We start from the raw sequence: 25,971 nt of genomic DNA on the forward strand, positions 1-25,971 counted from the left end.
ATAAAAAAAAATAAGGGGGGGGGGTTTTCTAGTTAAAACTTTCAACCAAGAATAGTAAGCAACTAAATAAAATATTCTTTCTCAAAAAATATAAATAATCCTAATAATCCTGAGTTGCTTATGTAAAATTATCCATAGCTATTAACATTTAGGGAAAAAACATAAAACAATATATCAAATAGCCTTTACCTGTACATATTCTATCATTTCATATATTCAATTATGAAAATGAAAATAAAACTGAAAGATGAATAATTATAAGAACTATCTAAACCACTGGCATACTTTTATAACTTGTTTATGTATAAATCTATAATATATCAATACATTCATGTACAGATATATGTATTTATTAAGCAATTATGGCATAGTTAATATGTGTATATATATAATACTGAATATGAAGACAATTTCTTTCCTACTTAAATTACTCCCATGAAATTATAGTATTGAACAATAACAATAAAGCAGATATGCTAATTTCTTTCATAAAACTTAATGATATTAACAGTGCTTCATGATCCATCAAAGTTTCTGCATTACTTGAAGTACCCATAGAAATGCATGCAGTAATCAAAATAAAATATTTTAACTAACAAAACTCAGTTTATCACAGCACTAACAAAAAATAATTTAATGGGAGGAAAACAACAGAAATCTAATTCTTCGCTGGTCCGATCCCTCCTATTTTCAGGGTTTCACTGAGAACAGTGATAACTATATAAACAGCAACAATAACTATTACAAAATAATAAACATATCAATTTCATCGACCAAATAACCCACCAGCTGACTCTGTAGTATACTCTGTCAGCAGAGGAGATGTTAGAGCTGCAAACTGATGAAAATCGCCATAGGGTGCAAATAAGAGATCTCCAGGTGCAATAAGTGGAGGTGGCCCACCACCATTCAAAAGATGATGATGATTTGTTGGTACAGGGAGACGAGGAGACAAAATTAATGGTGCTCCAAGAGGGGTAGCTGGCGTACGCAAAGGACTTGAAAGTGCCACAGGAGATGTAATAAGCGGTGGAATTTCTGTTTCTAAGTAAAAAAAAAAAAAAAAAAGTTTTAATTATTGAATAAATCTGCACAAGAAAATTTGCATATTTTTAAAAAAGATACTTGATGACACATTTTTATGACAATTTTTAGTATAATAAACAAACTCTCTCTGTAGTACTCAACCTTAAAATCATAGTAATAAAAGATGCTAAAAGAAATATGAACAGTGAAGAAAATAAATTAGCATAAAAGAAAATTCATCAAAAAAAAAAAAAATACTGTTCTGAGTCATCTTAAAAGAAAAACCAAGAAGCATTAAAAACATTTAGAAATTGAAACCAAGGCTTTTTTTGGATATCTCTCTATCTTGTGTGAAATATCAAAAATTTCTTAGTTTCAGTTGCCAGTGTTTTTTCACACTTAATTTTTCCTTTAAGAATAACAGAATGATGTGTACATTTTTGGGTGAGCTTTCTTTTATCCTAATTTATTTTCTTCACAGTTTCACATTTCTTCATAAACATCCTTCTTCATTATAAGGTTTTAAGGCCAAGTACTGTAAATAGTGGTTATTCAGTCTTATGAACACTCAGTACTTGAGGTTTCCAACCATCAACAAATTTCCAATATAATTTTTAATTTAATATCTTATTTTATTTCACTGAAATAAGAGTGAAAGAAAAAGGAGAAGACGAAAGAAGATATTTGTTGACATTGGACTTGAATTTCTGTAGACTGTAATTTTCAGGAAATACGTATGAAGGAAGGTTGTTGCAGGAAACGGCAGTTGAATGAATGGTAATCCAATTTACTTACAAAAATAAAAAGAAAGCAAAACAACAAATATTAAACTATTTATTTTAAGGAAAATAAAACTGCTTAAACATCAGAATTCTTATTTATGAACATAAAGCATATCACACCATGAGGCATATTCTATGACATACTGAACGTAAACTCACATATAAGGCGCCTCCATAGCCAGGTGGGAAGGAGCAGCAGTGCGTGCACACGCTTCTTGATTAGACCGGGGTTCGAGCCAGTCACCACCAAATACGGAGGATGCGGAAAGGTCAGGAAATGACCACCGCATATTCCCGGAGCAATATGGCCTTAGTTGCTAATGCTCCTAAACACCAGATAACAACAGCTCACATATAAATCTTATAATTGGTATAATAAAATCTCTTTCTGACCATAAATTTCCTAAGTACAAATTTTGTTTTTATGTCCTCTATTACCCATACAGATGTGCTTACTCTACAAATTTAAAATTTCCTTTCTTTCCTTAATATTCTTTTATTAGGAGAAAGAAAAAAAAAAAAAAAAAAATATATATATATATATATATATATATATATATATATATATATAAAAAACAATATTTTAGTTAATTATAATATCAAATAGATAAATTGGAGAATTTTTACGAAAAGTATTAGGGGTGAAAACTATACTCATTAGTTCAAAGTGCCAAGTTTAGTTAACCTAACTAAACTTAAGTTGGACTTCTTTGTTGTACCCTATAAATAAACACATATAATAAAATAAAATGAAATAGTAAAATTAAAATAATATAGCTAATTATAGATATATGGTTATATTGAATGGAACGTTAACTCCACTCAATATATCCCATCAATAATTAGATATTAGGTAGCAGATATTTGAGAAGTTGAAGCTGATTGAGCAGGGCAAGGCTTCTCAAAATGGAAAGTAGAATGCAATGTGCTATCATCGGCAAAACTATGGATAGGATTTCCAGTCAATGGAAGAAGGTCATTAATATACAAGAGGAAAAGAGTGGGGGAAGAACTGAACCTTGGGGGACACCAACATTAGTGGAGAAGTTAGAAGACAGAGCCATCTACCATCGCCCTCAGTGAGCAATCAGAGAGAAAACTGCATAACCAATAACAAAAACAGCTGGCAAACCATAAATGGAAGCTTGTTTAGAAGACCTTTATGCCAAACACAATCAAAAGATTTTGAGGATCTGGGATGAATTGAATTAAACTTGGTAAAAAAGATTGTGTTTGGCACAAGAGATATAACTGGCACAATGGATATAAAGTTATCCATTGTGCCAGTCAGCATAATGGATATAAAGTTTAATACCTACCGGGAGTGGTTGAAGAGTTTGATGCTCTACTGTGGCCAGGTATATTTCAGATAGGGTGGAACTGATATTTCGAGACCTATGGGGAGTCCGAAAATTTGTTCGTACACCTGATCTTGAAAATAGAAATGTCTAGCTCTGATTAGCAAAGTGACGAGTTCTAAATTGCAATCAATGTTAAGTGATGTGCAGCTGGTTAAGGTATTTTTTAATTTGCATTTTCTAATTTACGATTTTTAACTTCTGATTTTAGTTTTTTAATTCAGAGACTTCTTCCCAGTTTCACAATTCATGTAACTATAACGGATCATTGAGGTGAGTGCCATTTTATTCATCCAACTGCCGTTTTCTGGAACAACCTTCCTTCATGTCTTTCCTGAAAATTAGTCTACAGAAGTTCAAGTCTAATGTCAACAAATATCTTCTCTCATCTTCCCAACCTCCAACCGAAGCACGGTACTAAGTACTATAGGTTCTAATACCTTCCGTGTTTGGGATTTTCATTAAAAAAAAAAAAAAAAACACCACCTTTCTGAATCAAAGCAAATTTCTCACGCCTTGATTTTTAACTTACAAAATTTTCTAGAATTCAGATCCAGAAGTTCACGAAATTGAATAAAATGATACATAAATAAATGTAGAAAGAAGTAATGACAATAATTTTTTTTTTTTTTTTTCTTTTTAAATTCTGATTTGATTTTTGAAATAATTTCACTCTAATAGTGGGCAACCAAGAACAAGTTAATATTTAAAAGCAAAAATGCACAGTTTTATTAGTTTTTGTAAATTTTCAAAATTTCTTAAAGAAATCCAATCCACACAGCCACTGCTGGAAGAAAAGTTACTGCTTAGAGATCATGCATGTTTAAGGAACTGACTCTAGAAAAGGTTAACCAGAAAGTTTTCAAGATAGCAGATGTTGATTTTTCAGTGCAATTAGAAATTAAACTTGACTGATTTGATGGTTACCTTTAAATACTTTTAATTTGTAAATAAATGCAAATGGAATGCATTTTGCATGAGGATTGACAGATAAGCCAAACAGTTCAATATAAAAATGACAATAATAAAAACTGATCTGCCAGAAGCTCAAACTTTATCAATATCTCTACAACCAAATGGAATGTTAAACAAAAAAAAAAAAGGCATAAACAGAGAAATTTGAATTTTACTGAAAGACAGAAATAGAAAAGATGAAATAAAACAGCTCTGACAGGGAACATCTAAAGAAACTTCTAACATGGAATCAATATAACATTTTAAGAGCTACTGTCATTGGGAAAAAAAAAAAAAAAAAAAAAGTCTTGTGTTGCTTAACACAGTATTTCAGCAACTTGTACTCTTCATCTACTCTGTCCATACAGCTGAAACGCCTAATAGCTATTTTTAAAAATGTTTTATTTGATTTCTCGGCTGAAAATTCAAGAAATCTCTGTTAATTATTGCAAAATTGAAAAAAAATTCACAAAAATTAAATTAAGTTGTTAACAGAAAATGCTTTTACAGGATGACACTTGAAACAGAAGTGGTGCAAGAATATTAGATAATTCTATTGAAGCAGTGTTAGGTGGATCAGAAAACTGCTGCCTTTGGGGGTGGGAACACAGAATAACAGATTACAGATAGTTTTCAACTTCACGAGTTAATTCGTTCCTAGCACGCACTCGTAAAGCGAAAACTCATAAAGCGGGAATTTATTTCACATAGACATAAGGTTAAAAATAGGGGTTACATTCTCAAAAATGAAATTAGTTAGCTAATTAGTTTATGTTTAAACAACGATTGATTTATCCAAAGTAATGAAAACGTAGCCTGTAAACTCAAGCAAATTATAATAATAGAGAAATTATTTACGACTTACAAATGTTAAAGAAGGTTTATTCTTCATCATCATCAACTAAATGCAAACTTGTTGATCACTCATTATTGGCTTGGCACTCGTTGGTTTGTTGCACAAGGAGTCATAGTCTTCAGAAATGTTTCAAGAGGTATTTGTTTCCAAGATGATTTTCTCTTTTAATTATAAATTTCATGATTCCATGCATAAGCATTTTTTAACAGCACACACAAATTGCAACTAACACGATTCGCGTGGAGTAACAAGTTTACGAAGTTTAAAAAAAAGGAATGAAGAGAAGATTCTCAAAATTTATTTGTTTTTTTTATACGATTGAAAATTTCAGTAAAGGGGAAACACATTTCACCCTAATAATGTAAAAAACCGCACAATTCTAGCTATTGGTATTTTTGCAAATGCAAGAAGATCGAGTTTACTACCCGTTTATAATAGATTGCGCTAACAGAAAAGCCCAATAACCCGGAAAGTAAAAATAGTTTTATGGTCGTGAACGATGAAAGTGTAGTGCATTTTAATGATTTGAATTGGTAACTAATACAATTTACACACAATGCTCACGACCTTTTATATGGCCTGAAGGTCACACTCGTGACCTTAAAAATGACATTTCAGAGAGATAAATAGCTTAGTTATACAGTGAAAATTTCAACTTCCGAGATCTTGAAATGAATTACCAAAACACCAATATGTTATTGGGTTCACATTACTATATTTTAATGATATGATGGTGTCTCTGGAACGAATTAATATCGTAAAGCTGGGTACACTGTATTGTATAGCTACGCACGTTGTTTGAAATGCGGTATTTATGAATGTTTAATATTCATTTTTTGCAATTAATGTTCATATTTTCGATTTTGTTGATACTTGGGGGGGGGGGACTCTTAAACCCAAGAACTTGTAAAGCGAGAACTGTCTGTAACTACAGCTGTAGGCAGAGGTGAATGATTCTTGCACTGCTTCCATAGGAACATGCAGAAGCCTGGGAAGCAGGGTGTCAGGGATTACAAGAGCTGCTGTGGTCTTCGTGGAACAAGCAAATACGTTATATGTGTTATGGTAACTAAGAATAAAAACAGGTGCATATATACTAATACTAAGAGCATAGTAAATAAATTTGATGAATTTGAAGTACAGGTTAAGTCATCAAATATCGGAGATGTGGCATCACTCACAAAACGATGCAGAGTTTCACTATGGGAATTACAATGCATACAGAAAGAACAGCCAGTATAGGACGGGGTATGCTGTTAGTTCAGAATCACAAAATATAACGAAGTACAAACAAACGACAAGGATAGCCAGTGATTTGTTGAGTCAGTTTGGTGTGACATAAACGCTGAAAACACAAAAATGAGAATAGGAGTGCATAGATCTAATGACTGTGATGAGTATAACAAACCACAAAACTACAGACAAAAAGCAGTAGTAGTGGCATGTGATGCAAGAAAGCAAGCGTATGAGCTTATGCAGCATCAGCCAAAAAAAAAAAAAAAAAAAAAATTACAAAACAATCACCTCTAAATATTTGTCCAGTTCCTCCTTAAATTTATTTAACCTATCAACTTCCACAATGACCAATGGAAGTTTGTTCCAGCAATTAACACCCTCTGGCTAAAGGCAAATTTCCGCACATCTATTCTACATCTGTCCTTCCTCAATTTCAATTTATGTCCCCATAGGTTCGTAATCTGAACAAGTGGAAGAATCCCGACATCAGAATTCAGCGTGCTCAACCCATTCAAGGCCTTACACATCTCAATCAGATCACCTCGCAGGTGCCTAGGCTCTAGCTGCTGCAATTTGCAGAAATTAAGCCTCTCCTGGTAAGAGGATCCCTTCATTCCCCTCACCAATCTTGTTGACCTTCTCTGTACACGCTCAAGCAAATCTACATCCTTCCTAAAATGAGGCCTCCAGACCTGCACGCAGTACTCAAGGCATGGCCTGACCATTGCCTTATACAGAGGGACAATCGCCTCCTTTTCCCTGCTAGCAAAATTCCTATATATCATTGACAAAACCCCATGACCTGCCCTGGCAGCCTGTCTGCACTGCTCAGAAAACTTCATATCTGACTGCACAATTACTCCCATGTCTTTTTCATTTTCTACCTCCTTAAGTGTAGGACCACACAGTTGGTACGTTTCTCTGGGGTTACTTCTACCCATATGCAGTACTTCGCATTTGTCAAGGTTAAATTTCAGTTGCCACTTCTCAGCCCATCTGCCCAAATTTTCTAGATCCTGTTGCAGTAACCCACTGCCATTACTGTCATTAACAACCCCGCCAACCGTATCATCTGCAAACTTCGATACTAAGCCTGATATACCTTCTTCAATATCATTGATAAATATAAAAAACAAAAGTGGACCCAACACCGAACCCTGTGGGACTCCACTAATAACAATAGCCTATGAAGAGCAGCACCCATTGATTACCACACTGTTTTCTCCCACTCAACCATCCTTTTATCCATTGTAGCAACTTACCCTTAATACCATTCTGCTCCAATTTGTACAGTAGTCTTCCATGCACAACTGTGTCAAAAGCTTTCCTGAAATCCAAGTATATGATATCAAAATTATTTTTTGCATCCAGTTCCTTTGTAACCACATCATAATAACCAATCAAATTTGTCAGACAAGACTTTCCCTTAACAAACCCATGCTGTGTCTGAATTATTGCTGCAGTCTTGTCTAGATGATCCTGCAATGCATCTTTAACCAGCGACTCCATTATTTTACCCAGAACAGAAGTTAAACTAACTGGTTCTGTAATTACTCGTGTCACCCTTCGATCCCCCTTTGTTTATTGGGGACACATTTGCACATCTCCAGTCCGTGAGGACCTCCCCTGAGTCCAAGGATGCTCTCATAATTATGGCTAAGGGTTTGCTTACTTCCTTTGCCGCCTCCTTTAATATCACTGAATAGATCCCATCCACCCCAGGTGCCTTTCTTATGTTTAACTTCAACAATTTCTCCCCCACTGTTCTCAGTTATTACAAAATCATTAAGCACCCTGTTACAATTTGATAACCTTGTGGCATTTTCAAACCTTAACTCCTCATTTTTTTTTTTTTTTTTTTTTTTTATGAAAACCCCAAACACGAAAGGTATCAAAACCTATAGTACTTAGTACCGTGCATGGGTTGAAGGGGAAGGGGGATGTTGGAAACTTTGCTCTAGAGACTAAACATGGGTTTCACCACTTCAAGTGTGAATGTAGATGCAAAATACTCATTCAGTTTGTTTGCTATCTGAGCAGGAACATCAACAGTCGAACCATCGATAAAGTGGACCAATCAGATTCATCCCCTTCCTTTTAGAGTTTATATAAGTGTGCCAGTACAGTTAGTCGTCGACTTATGACCGACTTCTGTTCTGACTGACAAGTCGATCTGGTCGTATATTGGCCATATATTTATTAACAGTATTTTTTAGCCTTTCTAATCTTTTTATCATCTTTATAATTTATTTTTATAATCTTTTAAATTTTTATCATCTTTTATTTTTCATTTTTACGCCTAGGCTATCTCTCTCTCTCTATGAGGTTAAATTCAAACGTTCTCTACATTTTAATTGGTTTATTATTCATACTGTTTATAAAAATACAAAACTACGGTCTATAATTATATTTTACATAATGTGAAAAATAATACTGTACATAATGTACTGTAAACACAAAAATACAATCTAAAACTAATGTAAAAATTAACACAAATGAAATTTACAAAATCAATTTTTAATCTTTGCTTGTGCTGGGTTGTGGATCGCCAGGGTCATGTTCTTGGGTTGAGGTAGGAGATGTTTTCTTGATGAAACATGCTGAGGAACATGCAGAGCTTTGTTTGAACAGTTTGTTTCTTTTTTTCTTCATATATCTCACGATAGCAACACACAGCATCTTGAATGATACGTTCAACTTTTGTAAATCGTTTGACATTAGGGTCCATTGCTTCGAAACTGGCGAGAGCTTTATTCAGTTGTGAAAAAGAATCTGATAAACCCTTTGCAGTGAATTTCTTTTCTGGCTCCTCCTCTTTCTTTTCTTCCTCTCTCGCTTTTTCTTGTGCCACTCTCTGTGCTTCCAATTTAATCAACTCTTCATCCGAAAGTTATTTTGTCTCACAATCTAGCAACTCCTCTACGTCTTCTATTTCACATTCTAATTTAAGATTTTTTGCAAGTTTAACTATTTTTTCTGTAATCACTTCCAGCTCCTCTCCTTTTTCAGATCCTTCAAATGTAGTATTGGCATAACATTTTAGACACTTTTTCCAAATTCCCGACATACAATTTTTTTTTTACATGTTCCCATGCGGTCGAAATATTCTTGATACACTGAAGAATGTATTGCTTCCAAAAGTCTCGCAAAGATAAATCAGCATCAGAATCTATCGCTTCGATGGCTTGTGTGAATGTTGTTCTGAGATAGTGAGCCTTGAATGCTGAAACAGCACCCTGATTCATGGGTTGAATAAGAGCTGGTGTGTTAGGTGGCATAAAAACCACTTTAACATCATGATGAAGGTCGTCCAGATGAGGGGGGTGGCCAGGGGCATTGTCCATAACCAATAAAATCTTGAATGGGATACCTTTCTCCGCAGAGTATTCACGAGCCTGGGGAATAAAGCAGTTCATGAACCAGTCTTCGAACAGTGCTTGAGCCATCCAAGCTTTAGGGTTTGAACGGTAGTAAATGGGCAGTGTGTGCTTGCTGATGTGCTTAAATGCAAGAGGGTTTTTCTGAATGATAAAAGGCTTCAGTTTAAAACCTGCGGCATTCCCACCAAGCAACAAAGTTAACCGATCCTTAAAAGCTTTGAATCCTGGCATCCTTTTTGGTTCTTGGTGCATGTAAGTACGATTAGGCATGCGTTTCCATTGCAAGCCGGTTTCATCTACGTTGAATATTTGTTCCGGTAGATAGCCTTCTTTGATTAAAGAAGTCGAAACTATCAACGAATTTTTTGGCTCCATCTTCATCTGCACTTTCTGCTTCTCCTGTGACATGTACATTATGCAAAGCAAATCTTTTTTTAAAACACTTAAACCACCCAGTACTACCCTGAAAATCTTCTGCGTAATCGTCTCCGGCACATGATTTTAAACTCTGAAACAAACTTCTAGCCTTCGCTTGCACTGTGTGAAGGCTCATGGGCATATTTTTTTGTATTAAATCTTCCATCCACATAAACAATTTCTCCATTTCATGGATGGTCCCTGTCATTGTTTGGTTAAAATTGTAGACTTAATAGGTGCAGAACCTTTCACAGCTTCCCGAATTCTTTCTTTGTTCTTAAATATTGTCGATATCGTGGAATGTGATAACTTCAAGTCACATGCTATCGTATTCACTTTCTTTCCACCTTCACTTCATACTGCTGGGTAACTTTCATTTTACACTCTACATCAATAGTTTTCCTTGACTTCTTAGCTAGCATATATGTAGATGTAGGCATTTTCCTTTTACTAAACATTTTATGGATATTTCAGTAGAATTTTAATTAATACATCATGCGCAACAGATGCTTGAAAGCGACTGAGTGTGTGTGCCTGGTGGTGTCCTCAGGCCTCCCGTCATCGATGTGCCTCCTCACCTGGGTTATGGGTGTCCTCAGTAGTGACTTCCTGATTTATTATTAATTTATTCATTATATTTTTTTTTTTGTGGTCTTAAGTCGCATAGGTCGTAAGTCGACGACCAAGTGTAAATCAGAATGTCTTACAATAGAGGATTTTACTTTCCAGATATTAACTGGAATTTGTGGATTGGCCACTCACACAGCAGTTTTGTGGATTTATTCAATGACTGTTTTCTACAGCAGCATGTTAGAGAGGAAACAAAGGAAAGCAATATTTATCTGATTATCAGCAGTGGCACTTCAATGAATTAAGAATCTATGTATAAAAGAACCACTGGGTGCCAGTGATCATAGTGTACTGATGTGGAATTGACTTAAAGATGTAACTATCACCAAGGGTAAAGGAAAGGTTCTTGCTTCTATAAAGGTGACTATGGTGGTCTCTGATAGTTTTTAAAATTCTATACAATGGCACCAACTGATAAAGTTAAATAGGATGCATTCAAGTAATAATTGTAGAAGCTACTATGCTTTTTATACCACCTAAGAAATACTGTTCAAGGTTTAGACTTAAATGAATGTCAGATGAACTAATGAGATTTGTGGCAGAGAAGAAAAACTCATGGGATCCATATAAATTATGAGGTGATACAGAGGCCTACAGTATATATAAACTAGTCTGCAATCAAATTACAAAGGAGGTTAGGCAAGCTAAGACAGATTATGAGATGTCTTTAGCAAAGGATGCAAAAGAAATACAGCAAAGACTTCTTTACTTAGGTAAACACTAGAAGGAAGGGAATAAATTACATTGGCTCAGTTGATATCAATGGTTTCACTATTGAGGATCCTGCTTAGGTTTCTGACAAACTAAATAGGTATTTTGTAACTACATCAATACACGAGGAATTCTTTTAAGGATGGGGATGCCAGAAGTCCATCAAATTCTAACAGCAAGGTAAATGATTTTGTGATTAGCATTAGTAGAGGCATATGAAGCAAGAAAGCAAGCTTATGCAGCATCAGCCAAAAAAAAAAAACCACTCCCATTTCACCCCTCCATTCATTCCAAATACCTGTCCAGCTCAGCCTTAAATTTATTTAGGCTATCAACTTCCACAACAAAGGATGGAAGTCTGTTCCACCAATCAACTTGGAAAGTGGAAGAGAAATTGGAGAAGCTAAACATAAAAAGGCACCTGGGAGATCTATCCAAATTATATTAAAGGAGAAAGCAAAGGAGGAAGCAAAACCTTATCCACAATTACGAGAGCATCTTCGGATTCAGTGGAGTTCCCTATGGACTAGAGATGTGAACCCTTATCACCATATTGTCACATAATTTGCATTTCATTTTTTTATTTTTTTGGCACATTGGCAGCTTATGTCATAAGGCATAAAGTCAAAAATTAAATTCATTAAACGTATAGGTAACCTAAAAATAAGTTAAGAAATTTAATGAAGTATTGCTGCATACTTGTAAAAAAGTTAAGTCAGTCAACTTTGAAGTACTCTTGTGCTGAATTAAAAATTTATAGCTATATAATAATTAAAAATAAAATATAAGGACCGCAGTAATATTACTTAAAATACTATATATATATGTATGTGCGTGTGCAGATATTTTAACAAAGTGTGTTATAGGGACCATGCCTTTTAAAGGTTTCTCTACTAAATGGTTCACAGATGTCAGCACCTAATGCTCCCTTCACTGATGCTCTCATTTACCAACACAGGATTAAAAATTGCTATTTATAATCCTTGTACAAGATATTCCAGCTTCATTATAAAAAAATCACTTACTACTATTCTTCAAGCTACTGTCACGATAGGTACCATTAATGATTGCAAGCTCCATTAACTGTCTCTTCTTTAATTCATCTTCACCTTCTGTCTGGAAGTATTAGAGATTTTAAATATAATTATTTATAATAAAAATAAAATTAAGTTTACCATGCAATTATCTTGAGGCACTTGAGATATTTCTGTCACATAATTAAAAATTATTACAGACATTAAAAGAAAGAGTCAAATTTAAAATATCACAATCACCATTCTACAGCTACCAAGAAATTTAGACTAAGATGCATTTAGGGCTAAATGCCTCAAAGCTGCAAGCAAATTTAGACTATGTATATATTAAGTGCAATAGCATCATTAATACACAGCCATTTCTGAATAAACAGAATATTTATAAGGTAGCATCGTTTTAAGTTATATCCCATATTGTGAATACCTTCACGAGTTGCCATGATATTGCACTACTTCGAATAAGTAACGCTTCACCTAAGGAGAAGACTAATGTTACTTACTGGGTGGTGGTACCTATCTGAGAATAAGTAACATATTAGTCTTCTCCTTAGGTGAAGCGTTACTTATTCGAAGTAGTGCAATATCATGGCAACTCGCGAAGGTATTCACAATATGAAATATAACTTAAAACGATGCCACTTTATAAATATTCTGTTTATTCAGAAAGGGCGGTGTATTAATGATGCTATTGCACTTAATATATACATAGTCTACCAAGAAATATAAATATACTACTTTTGTATTGCTGAATTAGAATTCTACAATTATATTTAAATGATCCAACATAACTACTATACTAATGAATACAGATTTAGTACATCTAGGAAAAGAAAGAAAAAGGTTTCCACTAATTTATTTTAAAATTACCCAATTTGGCTCTGAATTATGAATTAAATTCTCTTATCCAGTATAAGTTAGTGCTAATAAAATACACTTACTACTGGTATCAACAGCTTTTTTATTTCTTCAACAGCTCTTTGAAGTTTTACTGCTGCTCTATTTGGAGTATCTTCAACTGTTATTAATACATGCAACTCATCATTCAAATGTTCCCAGTTTGGTTTTCCTCTGTTTTGATCTTCCTGAAATTTAAATACCAGTTAAGAACCTAAAAACTAATTCTAAAAAGTACCTAACTGCAGCTGAACAGTGAAAGAAAACAAAAGAATCTTAGTAGTATTAAATATTTCATTAAAACTGAATATAGAACTTTAAGCAACACCATTGTCTGGATTAGGCAAGAGCACTTTGAGTCAATTTATATAAATAAAGAATTCAGTTCAACTGGTAAGAACTGAATTCTTTATCTATGGAACCCAGTACCACAGGCCTCTTCAATTTCAATTTATATATTTTGGCATATTTACTCTTAATGCAAATGGTCCGGGTTATTATGGTAAGGTTAGAAGGTTAGAGCAAAGATATTTAAAAATTAAAGAATAGGAATACAGTAAAATCCTCATTAAATGAACTTGGAAGAACATGCATATTTCACTGTAGTAAAATTTGGTTCTAATGTACACTATCACTAAAAACTATTTTTAAAAAAATCATTATTTGTTTACACTAAAAACTATTTTTAAAAAATCATTATTTGTTAGAACTTTTCTAACATACAGAAACAGTAATTTCTACTTTTATTTTATTAAAAAAAAACTGAAATCAATAATAAAGAAATAAAAAAACAAAATGCACACTTAGAAAGTAAACATCTATATGAAATTATCATTTTATTTTAAGAAAAAGAAATACAGCACTGTTTAAAATGTTTAATAATTCACACATTCAGAAGCAACAGTACGGTAGTTAGAACTAATTATTTACATATATTTTTCATTCATTAATAAAAATTTTCAATTTAAGTTGCATTTCAGTTTGCACTAAGGTTGAATTAAACTAATTCTGAATGATTGAACCTGAAATCATGAAAATAAGAGGTCCCTTTCATTATGGTCCCATAATTTTTTTTTTTTTTATGTTTTCTTTTATTTGAATAATACTTTTTTCCTTCCTGAGAAGGAGGGAGGAGTCCTTCCACATGCACTCAAATATAATGTTCTAGGTAATGAGTCTCAACTATTTCTTTCAAATGAGATTTACCAAGCACTAATAATCAAGGGCATCAAGAGCTGGCAAAGACCAGAGAGAAAACAACCTTTTCTTTGACAAATCTTTTCGTTTCTTCTCCAGAAATCACCCCCTTACATAACATCTAAGCAGCTGACCCAAATACCCATTTTTTTTTTTTTTTTAATGTAATAGTTTGGGCTACCATGTGAACAAGAATTTTATGGCACCAGAATTTGCCTGAATCACATATATTTTGGTCTATCAGATACATTAAAGGTATGCAGTTAGGAGAAATGATAATGGCATAATTGTATTCTATTTACCCAACCTATTTTATTTACCTTTGTAGATTACATGAAATTTGCAGTTTTAGGCTTGTGGTTTCACTGTAACCAATAATTTTTATAACCAATTTCTATAACCAATAATTTTAATTTTTTGCTTCTGGTGGAATTTGCTCAAATCATAAGTGTCACTCACTCTTTGATGTTATAACTTGGTGCAGAATCTTGATTTTTATGAAATAAAGTTAGCATTAGTTTTTTGTTTTCATTAAACATATAACTAAAGATTGTACAGCAGCAATACTACTAGAAAGTCTTTCACTCCAAAATACCTAATTCTGTAGCACTAATATGTTTATTACCAAGAGACAATGTGGGTTTTTTTTTTTTTTTTTTTTAACATAAGAACATGTGGCACAACATTTATGCTACAATTCACTTGACTGTTCAGACAGCATATTCTTTGAGAGAGATTTGTGAGTCTTCTTACTACTATAGACAAAATTAAAATACAAAATACACACAAATACATATACTCTAACTATGCACCTTGCAGAAAAACTGAATCAAGGGCATGAATCCAACCACTCACTCCCTCTCTGCTGGGCAAAGAGTATGAAACTTTTTATATTGCTGACTATCTGGAATATTCTTAAATTTGGAATGTTCACCTTCTATAAGGCTGAGAAGTTTTCTGAACAGTGCCACTAACTTTCTTGGTTTAAAGCTTTCCACTGTTGGACATATGCAGACAACACGTGATTTACAGTTTCAAAATCACCCAGCCTTTCTCTTTATTCATTCACTGTCAGATTATCCTGTAAGCAAATTATCCCCATTTCTAATCCAGAAATGCTTGGAAAATGCTGGAGGATCACCAAAAATGGTAAAACGACTGAAGTCTGGAGATCTGCTGGTAGAAACAATGAAACCAAAACATTAATGAAACTGACCACTTTTGGTGGAATCCCTGTGAAAAAGAATGCCCCATTCCACTCTGAATACCTCCAAAAGAGTTATAGCCTAGTGGAACCTCATTAACATCTCAGAGGAAGAAATAGTGCAAGAGTTGGCAGACAGAAGAGTTATACAAGCAAAAAGAATATTAGTCTGGAAAAATGGAGAATTAACGCCTACACAAAACACAGTACTAACTTTCAGTACCCCAAACTTACCAACAATGATTAAAGCAGAGTATCTAAACTGTCATATATGTCCATATATACCGAATCCCATCAGGTGCCAGAAATATGGACACTCCCAGGTAGCATGCCATGACACTATGATAGGCCCAAATTGTGGTTCAACAAAAACACCCAAGCAGACTGTACTGTAACCTCATTCACCTGTCTCAATTGCAAAGGCAATCATCTGACATATTCAAAAAACTGTGAAATGAAAAGCTATCTCCAAACTTCTGTAACAATAAGTAAAAACAAGTATTTATTCATGGCACTCCACAAAACACTCCAAGCTCTTTATTTAGTATGCAGATATTTCTTAATTTATTATTGGAAAAAATAAATATTTAAACAAATCTGGTTCAGATTAGTAGAAATTCATATTATTTCTGATAACCATTGCTGTACTGTATATGTAAATACAAGCTGCCTCTTTACCTTCTACCTTGATGTGGAACACTCTAAAGAGATAGGCTAATTCACTTTTCTCAGGAAATCATTACTACAAATCTGTTCACAGCGAAGAGGAAAAATTCAATGTAATGAGCAAATAAATCAAAGCAGATTATTTTATTTGATACAAATTAATGGAATTGTGCTTTGTACTTTTAGAAAAGGCTAAAAACACACATTCTGCAATTCTGTGAAGAAAAATTATGATAGACAAAATTTTAGATATGTTATCATAAATATCTGGTTGCAGTCCTGAAGTAGCATTCATGACCAATGATATGCATTTTGCAGGTCAACTCCATATGCTTCCACAATATATATATATATATATTTATCCATCCAAAGAGCTGAAAATTGCAAATGAGCTTTGAATATCAAATGAAGAAATTTTTTTTTTATTCTGGAATAAGTGTCTAACACAATATTTTTAGAAAATACGGTTTCAGTAAGCTGAACATAATATATTTTTAAGGACAAAATAGAACTAAACTAAAACATTTAGAAAAACTAGACAAGTATAGAAGGGTAAAAATCAGGAGGGAAAATGGGGACAATAACACTAAAATCAAACAAACCACAGCAGATCACATGCTCAGTATATGCATGTACTCTGTACTAAAGATGAGCAGAGCTAGCTAACAGCTGGCTTTCAAGCCCATACAATAAAGAAACAAATTTACCATAAAACTATGAGAGAGACTATTTTCAGAAATCTTCCAAGAAAACAAGGAAAGTTGGCAGGCATACAATCATTCTTTCCCAAGTTTTAACAGCTCAATGTCCTCAAGAAATAAAAATTAATGGAGTTCAGATTAGTTCCTGTTCATCAATCACCACTTAAGACAAATTTATTACAAGTACTATTCAAACTTTTTAATAATTAAATTTATTTTCCATTCTGATATGAAAATACCCAAAGAAAATTTCAAAGGGCTTAGATGAAGAGTCACATACCAATGACAGCAATTCTGAAACCAATACATTAATATTAAATCTTTTTCAAATAAATTAGTAAGAGTCAACTATTTATGCAAATATCAAAGATGCGCTTATTATTAAACTTGCAATACCTTATATAGCTGGGGAAGGAAGTTAGAATATAGTTGCAATATTTATTATATCACAAGAACTATTTTAACCTTTAATAAAATATACCAGATTTATAATAAAAACTTATACTTACAGCATATCCACTGTAGCTGCATGAAGTGTTAAAAATATAATCAATTTAGTAAATATAAGTAAATAAACAATAAAATTCAGTGATGTTTAAATTCTTAATTACATATATAGCGTATATATGCTAAACCAAGTCAGTTAAGGTACACAGTGCGATTAGATTCAGGCACTTTAACAAACAGTAATAACACTGAACAACAAATTTTGGGTCATATCTTGTTACGGGCATGAAAGTAAGTTACTTTATAGATTTTGGGGTGCTAAACACAGAAATAGTGTTTAAAATAGCACATTGGCTCTTGTTTTTGAAAAAAAAAGTACTTTTTTATATTTATACAAGCTATTTTTTATTCATATGGCAGTAAGATGTAGCTATGAACATACCCATATCAAACACGGGATCTTTTCACCTTTCGCTTGTATTCAGCTTCGGGAGCATCCCTTTTCACCATCCAACAATAATCAGCTAACATGGTGGTACTCCATTTGCTTTATTTCATCACAGCAATGTCTTGATGGAAGCGCTCGCCACGTTCATTGCTGACAGCACCACAGTTTGGCGGGAAGAAATCCAGGTGTGAGTGAAAGAAATGCATCTTCAATGACACGTTGCACCTCAGCTTTTTATAAGAAGTAATGAGATCTTCCACAAGCTGCCTATAGTTGCCAGCTTTAACATTTCCTAGAAAACCAGTCGAAACATTTCAAAAGGCTTTCCATGCTGAGGACACATTCGAACTGTTTGTCTTTGAAAAGTTGCCTTATTTGTGGACCAATGAAAATGCCTACGTTAATCTTCTCTGTACCAAGTCTTGGGAATTTCTTGTGCAAGTATGTGAATGCAGGACCATTCACTTCCAAAGCCTTCATGAAATTTTTCACGAACCCCAATTTGATGTGGAGTAGTGGAAGCAAAACTTTATTTGGATCTACCAGAGGTTCAAATGCTACATTCTTCATTCCAGGTGTTAATGATTTTCATTGAGGCCAACTCCTCTTCTCATAGTGCATATCCTTGGCACAACTATCCCACTCACAGAGAAAGCAACAATACTTGGTGTAACCCTTTTGTAGTCCTGATAAAATGGCAATTATCTTTAAATCACCACACATCTGCCACTCATACTTCTGACAGTGTACACCTAAGAGGATGTTCTACATTATTATTAGTCATATGGTGCAAGAAAGCCTAAAGCTTATGCTGCACCAGGCAAAAAAAAAAAAAAAAAAATTTCTGAATTACCCAGAGAGAGAGAAATAGAAAGGAATCACCAAGAAAGAGAAGAATGATGACATCCAACTCAGGACCCTGGGTGTGCCTAGCCCAATACCAGATGTGAGCCCCTGGGGGTAATTTCAATCTAGTGAGGCCCCCAATTTATCAAAGGGAATGCAACATGTTTACTTTATTCAGTTTTTTATCTTGATTGATTACATGTTAGAATAAACTTGCTGCTTCTTAACCTTCACATGTGGACACATACACAAGGAGAGATTTCAGGATGTTGTAAACATATATATAAACAGAAGAGGAGGCCATCATGCACTACACTTGGGGCCCACGTTAGCTCTCGATGCCACTGGGAAATATAAAATAAAATACACAACAATGTTTGTGTAAAAACACAGCCTTAAGGCTAACCATAGAAGCATCTATAAATAGTTGCCATTCTTCGGGAACGTGCCTCATGTTGATTGCTGCCATTAGACCATCAACATCCTTACAAACAGCCAGTTCACCTTCTGTTTGATAGAATTTATCATAGTCTTTATTTTGAGTACAAAATATCACTTTCAGAATGATCTAGAAGATTCCACTGTTGTAACCTCAAGGCAAAAAGCTCTGCCTTATTCTTCAGCAGTTTGAGATTCCTGACAAAGTCATCAAGCTCACTTTCTGTGATCACATGTGGTTCAGAAGGATAAAGGCTTGGACAAAATGGTAGATCCCTTGATGTAGATGGCTGCTGTACTTTATATCAAGTTGATGTTCATCAGTGTCTTCATCTTTATCAGAATGCACAGAAAAATGGTCAGGTGGTTCAAGAATAGGTAGTACTTCACCACGAGGCACGGGACAAATTGCAGATGGTACATTTGAGTATGTCACTGTCCACTTTTTCTTCATTGTCATCCCTTTTCTAAGAGGAGGCACCATACAGAAGTAACAGTCCATGATGCAATTTGTTGGCTCCCTCCATATCATGGATACTGCGAAAGGCATAAAACGCCACTTTTGATTCACTCACGCGTCGAGTTTTGATGAACAGGTACTGCAGCATATATGTGGAGTCCAATTCTTCTCTTGGTCGCCTATTTTACACCCAAAGTACAAGAAGTAGGCTTTTTTCATTTATTTATTTATGGCTCTAGTTAAGGAACACTTTCTTGAAGCTAATGTGATTTCTCCACATATGTAACAAAAGTCATCAAGACTATTCACACAATTACAGGGCATATTAATCTTACACGACAGAAATACTGCTGCAGAGAATTGTTAACTGAGAACAGATCACCTCCTCATTCCTGCTAGCAAAGTTTCTATATCATTAACAAAATCCCATGACTTGTCCCGGCAGCATATCTGCACTGCTCTGAGAATTTCATATTTGAAAATACAATTACCACCAGGTCTTTTTCATTTTCTACTATCCTGAGTGTAATACTGAATAGTTAATAAGTTACTCTGGGATTACATGGCCTGCCACATTGCTCCAGTTTATACAGGCCTCCGTAGCCAAGTGGTCAGGGGCAGGAGTGCAGTAGCATATGCTCTAAGTAGACTGAGGTTCAAGCCTCTGACTGCTAAATACGGTTGATCTGCCAACCTGCACTGGACCAGCATAGCAGATTATGGTCCATTTTGCTCAACATGCTCATCGAGAGGCTTCCATTCTGCAGCAGATTGATGATGGATGCAGTTTACCTTCTTCGTATCATCTGCAAACTTAGACATTAAGACTAATATACCTTCATAAATATCATTTATTGATATTGATGAAATACTGAAAACAATAATGGGCACAGCAGTGAACCCTGGAGGACTCTACTAATAACATCAGTCCACAAAGAGCAGTGCCCATTGATAACCACTGTCTTCTTCCACTTAACCATCTCTTTATCTGTGGCAATAACTTGCCTTTAATGCCACATTGCTCCAATTTATACAGCAGTCTTTTATGTGCAACAGTATCAAAAGCCATCCTGTAATCCAAGTAAACAATAAAAAAAAAATTTTTTTTTGCATCCAGTTCATTGGTCAATGCATAACAGTAACCTATCAGATTCATTGGATAAGACCACTACTTAAAAAACACATGCTGTGAGTGCAGTATAATTGCACTCCTGTCCAGATGGTCCTGCATTAGTTGTTGCTCTTAGCATTTCTTATTGATCTTAAAATCCTTGATCTGACTTTTTGTTCTAGAGTAATAAGCATAGTATACTTTCATTCATATGAACAGATTTCTGTGATCAGGGGGTGGGAAGAGGGCACTATAATTAATCATAAAAGCTTTCCAGGGATCAACAAAACATACACTGAAAATGTGATATAGATTGAATTTTTATTATGTTTAAACATCCAATAACATACTTCCATTACACATTAGGTAACATCTGCAGAAGCTGCAACTTATAGAACTTAAGTCTTACTTGCTAACGGCAGCCCTTTGTTCCTCTCACCAATCTTGTTGCCCTTCTTTGCACTCATTCTAGCAACTCTAGATCCTTCCTAAAATGAGGCCTCCAGACTTGTATTCAATACTCAAGGTGTGGCCTGACCACTGCCTTATACAAGGGAATAATCACCTCCTTGTCTCTGCTAGTAAAATTCCTATATATCATTGATAAGACTCCATGACCTGCTCTGGCAGCCTGTCTACACTGCTCAGAGAACTTCGTATCTGACTGCACCATACCCCCAGGTCTTTTTCATTCTCCACCTCCCTGAGTAGTACCATACAGTTGGTACTTTTCTCTTGGGTTACCCATATGCAGTACTTTGCATTTGTCAATGTTAAAGTTCAGTTGCCAAGTCTCAGCCCATCTGTTCAACTTTTTCAGCTCCTGTTGTAGTAGCATACTGTCCATACTGTCATTAACAACCCTACCAACCTTCATATTGTCTGCAAACTTGGCCATTAAACCTTCATACCTTCATCAATATCACTGATAAATACAGAAACAACAGTAGGCTCAACATGGACCCCTGGGGGGGGGCACCACTAATAAAATTAGTCCATGACAAGCAGTGTCCACTGATTACCACTCTTTGTATTCTCCCACTTAACCATCCCTTTATCCATCGCAGCAACTTGCCCTTAATGCCATACTATTCCAACTTGTACAGTAGTCTTCCATGTGCAACAGTATCAAAAGCTTTCCTGAAATCCAAGTATATTATATCAAAATTATTCTTTGCATCCAGCTGCTTTGTGACATCGTAGTATCCAATCAAATTGGTCAGACAGGATCTCCCTTTAATAAATCCACGCCCTCTGAACTATTACTATTACTGCAGTCTTGTCTAAATGATCCTGCAACACTTCTTTAACCAGTAACTCCATTATTTTCCACAGAGCAGAAGTTAAACTAACAGGTCTATAATTATTTGTGCACCCTCTGAACCCCCTTTGTGAATTGGAGGTACATTTGCACATCTCCAGTCTATGGGGACCTCCCCTGGATGCTCTTATATAATTATGGCTAAGGGTTTGCTTACTTCCCTCACTGCATCCTTCAATATAACTGGATAGCCATGGATAACCATGTGGAACTATATCAAATGCTTCGCTGTTTTAAATAGTATACAATATCAAAATTGTTTCTTGCATCCAACTCCTATGTGATCACATATTAATTCAGTGTTTTCCAATTTAATTTTGCCACAGAACCCTTTCATAATCTTTAAAAAAAAGTTACAGAACCACAATAGTATTCTTACATAATATATGGAGCTAAAAAAGGCCAAAAGAAATATGGATAAAAATAACACTTTTAATAAAATGAGATAAACTTTATTATTAATTTTGAAAAAAATCACATTTAACATAAAAATTTTACATTTTTCTGGTGGAACCTGCACTTTCAGTTCAGAGAACCCTGAGGTTGCCTGGAGCATCATTTAGGAAATGATGTATTAGTTTATCAGGTTGGTTAAGCAAAACTTCCCCTTTACAAAGGCATGTTGTGATCCATTAAGGATAAAATACTTAAATAAGGTGGCCTTGTAATGCAGCTTTGACCACGGACTCCTCCTTAGCCCATAATAATTTTATGAAATTAAATAATTTGTTACTACAGATGAGACTGGTTCGCTTCCACCCTGATAGATAAAAAAAATAATAAAATAAAAATAAGAAAAATAAATAAATAAAAAAAAAAGATCAAAACACTGGAAGCTTCATGGATCACCTCCTCTAAATAAGTTTCATGTTCAACTAAGTGATGGCGAGATCATGACATTGCCTGACTTCTTTAGAGCATGGACAGACAATACAGGAAATTATTATGAAAATTCAGGCCAGAAATTGCATGTACAAATTTAAGAGAAGAGGAGGAGAAGGTTGTGTCATCATGTGCTGTCCCAACAAGACAATACACTACTTCCTGTATCGTGTGCTGCAACACCTGCCACTCATGATGCTGGATTTTAAATCATTGATCATCCACCCTATTTATCAGATCTGGTCCCCAGCAATTAATTTGTTTCTATGATTAAAAGATCACTCACACAGATAAAAATTTCAGAGTGACACTAATGTGAAGTGATGCAAACTGTTAACTAACGATTTTAGTGAGTTGAGAAATGCTTTTGGAAATGTTGAAGATGGGAGAGAACTTGTGGGAAAATTGCATTGAACAGGATTAGTTTCAGAAAGAGTTATTTTCATTACTGCTTCTTCATTGGGATTAGAACTTTTTGATCACCCTATGTACTGCTTAATGCTATACTTGCTCATTTCAGTACCAAGTGGCCATAGTAGTAGTTTATGAAGGCATATTTACTTAACAGAATAACTTGAAAAATTAAATTTTTTTTTTTTAAATGGCATTCTAATAAAACAGAAATAAGTTCAAAAATCTTGGCTTCTGAAATGCTCAAAGGAAATTTTCAGATGTCAAGTTTTTCTATTGTGCATGTCATTAAAAACTTATAATTAAGAATTATGAAAAAATTTAAGATAGTCAATGATTAAGTTAATTTTATGTTAAGATTGTTAAGATAATAAGAGTGGTATAGAAAACTGACAGTAAACTGCCCAATCCTATTAACTGAATTATAAAGTTTTACAGATGACAATTATGAACCCACTCTGGAAGTGTGCATGCACGTGTTGGGGAGGGAGTCAGGGGTGGTCAAACTTAACTCTGAGAGCCACATAAGATAATTTTAAAGATTTAAAAGGAGCAAGCTTTCAAAAAAAGTGTAGGTGACTTTCATTAAATAAAATTCATGTACACAGTAAAAATTTACTTGTTAGCTCGAGCCATTTCAAAATCAGTTAATACCTTTGTTTTAAAAAATTAACAAATAAAGTAAAAAAAAACAAAAAAAAAAAAAACAAACAACTAACCTATAGTTCATCATGAAATTATGAGGAAACTGCCAAAAAAAAAAAAAAAAAACTGGAGTTGAATTATTACTAATTTCATATCTTAGCATCTGTTTAAAAAGTAGGTTAACAGATGTTCGGAGGGAAACTAATTTTCCCAATAGTGAAATGGCACTATAAATGAAGACTCAAAGGATGGATGAAGGAAAACTGAGCTGACTAGCACTACTAACCTAGAGTTCAAGGTTAGCTCAGGATTAACATAGAGCCCTAAGACAACTTTCTGGTTCCAAGAGTATAGTAGTTCAATTTATTTTATGATGTACACACTGATGATATACTCAACAATATAGAAGCTAACATCTAATATAATAAAATAATAAATTTTATATTCAGTTTAATAGACAGTACGAGGATGGGCATTATACTGTTACTTCTCGTAACAGTTCTTTCCGATAAACTTCATGCAAAATTAAGTTAATTGTGTGGTGCAAGTCTTTTATCTTAATTAAATCTCCAGTAAGTACTCACGTAGTATCCTCTTTTATATAATATTAAAATACATTACAATAAAACTCTAAAGTAAAATTTTACCTTCTTTTTATCTCGCATTGATCCTTTACCTCTAACCATAATTTTACATCCAGTTTCTTGTTCTAGCTGCTTTGCAGTCATACCTCTGGGTCCTAATATACGCCCAACAAAATTGAACTGGAATAAATTGTAATATTATATTCTTTTTAACATATACATAATTGCAATTTTAGTAATACAGTTCAAAGACTACATAAAAATATTTTTGATAAATAAGAAAGGAAAAAATAAATTTTTGGTTCCTTAAAAAACTAAAATTAAAAGTGAATGCTGCTACTCTTCAGGCAGCATTTGGTTTTCCAGAAAGCTACTAACTTGTGGGGGAGGGGGTAAATAAAGACTAATAATTTAATGATAGCAATAAGCAGAAACAGAAAAAATGCCATACGTACTGTGGAGTTTTATAACCTCCCCATGTAGTAATGTTATGTGGGAAAGTTTCATCCATAAGTAATTCAGTGAGGGGTAATTACTGTAGAAACTCAGTTATCTGAGATGCTAGCAACTGAAATCTTTTAACCAAACTCTTCAAATTCAAATTATTATTTTAATGGTACCAGAGTCTGTTGGGTCTTGTCTGCAGACATGCATTCATGGGACAATTTGCACATTGTACAGACTTAAAACCCTGGAATAACACACAGAGAAAGCCATACTCCCACAAGATCCACTAACTACAACCTCAATTGTGCGAACTTTTGAAATAACTGAAGCTGATGGGAACTGAACCCAGACCTTCTCTAAACAAGCGAGTATGAAGATGTATTGTTTGTTATTTGGTTTTTAGGAGCATTAGCAACTAAGGCCATATTGCTCCGGGATATGCGGTGGTCATTCCCTGACCTTTCCGCATCCTCCGTATTTGGTGGTGACGGGCTCGAACCCCGGTCTAATCAAGAAGCGTGTGCTACACACTACTGCTCCTTCCCACCTGGCTACGGAGGCGCCCTGATGTATTGTGTCAACTACGTTGTCATGGAGGACAACAAAGTTGATCAGCAAAAACAAAGATATATAAAGAGAGAGAAAGACTACGGTGGCATAGTACAAACTCTTAAAAGAACATATAACTAGGCCAGAAATGAAAAAAACTTGCATGAGAGAATAGCAATACTGAGCTAATAAGTAATGAAACTCTGAACTGGCACTTGAATTGGTAATATTTGGCAACAAAAGCTTTTTTCTTTTTTGTTTTTTAATCCATGCATGAGATATCTGTTGACACTAAGATGAAATTTATTTACTGTCAAAATTTTATCCAACACATCT

At 34.3% G+C, this 25,971-nt stretch overlaps 1 protein-coding gene across 2 annotated transcripts in view; it reads right to left on the minus strand.

The window, feature by feature from the left end:
* The window catches only part of LOC150083653 (protein held out wings-like), a 150,988-nt gene that overhangs the window by 42,285 nt on the left and 82,732 nt on the right, over positions 1-25,971 (minus strand). The window contains exons 3-6 of one of the 2 annotated variants that reach the window (XM_090377421.1): positions 24,703-24,819; positions 13,323-13,466; positions 12,409-12,466; positions 787-1,044 (exon numbers count right to left, since the gene is read on the minus strand). In XM_090377421.1, the coding sequence (XP_090233547.1) occupies positions 787-1,044; positions 12,409-12,466; positions 13,323-13,466; positions 24,703-24,819 (577 nt within the window). Of the gene's footprint in view, positions 1-786; positions 1,045-12,375; positions 12,467-13,322; positions 13,467-24,702; positions 24,820-25,971 lie in introns of both variants that reach the window. The other variant, XM_090377420.1, reaches the window with a different exon arrangement.

Source organism: Mastigoproctus giganteus, chromosome 7 (genome assembly GCF_048544385.1).
Source record: "Mastigoproctus giganteus isolate SK-2022 chromosome 7, ASM4854438v1, whole genome shotgun sequence".
NCBI lineage: Eukaryota > Metazoa > Arthropoda > Arachnida > Uropygi > Thelyphonidae > Mastigoproctus > Mastigoproctus giganteus.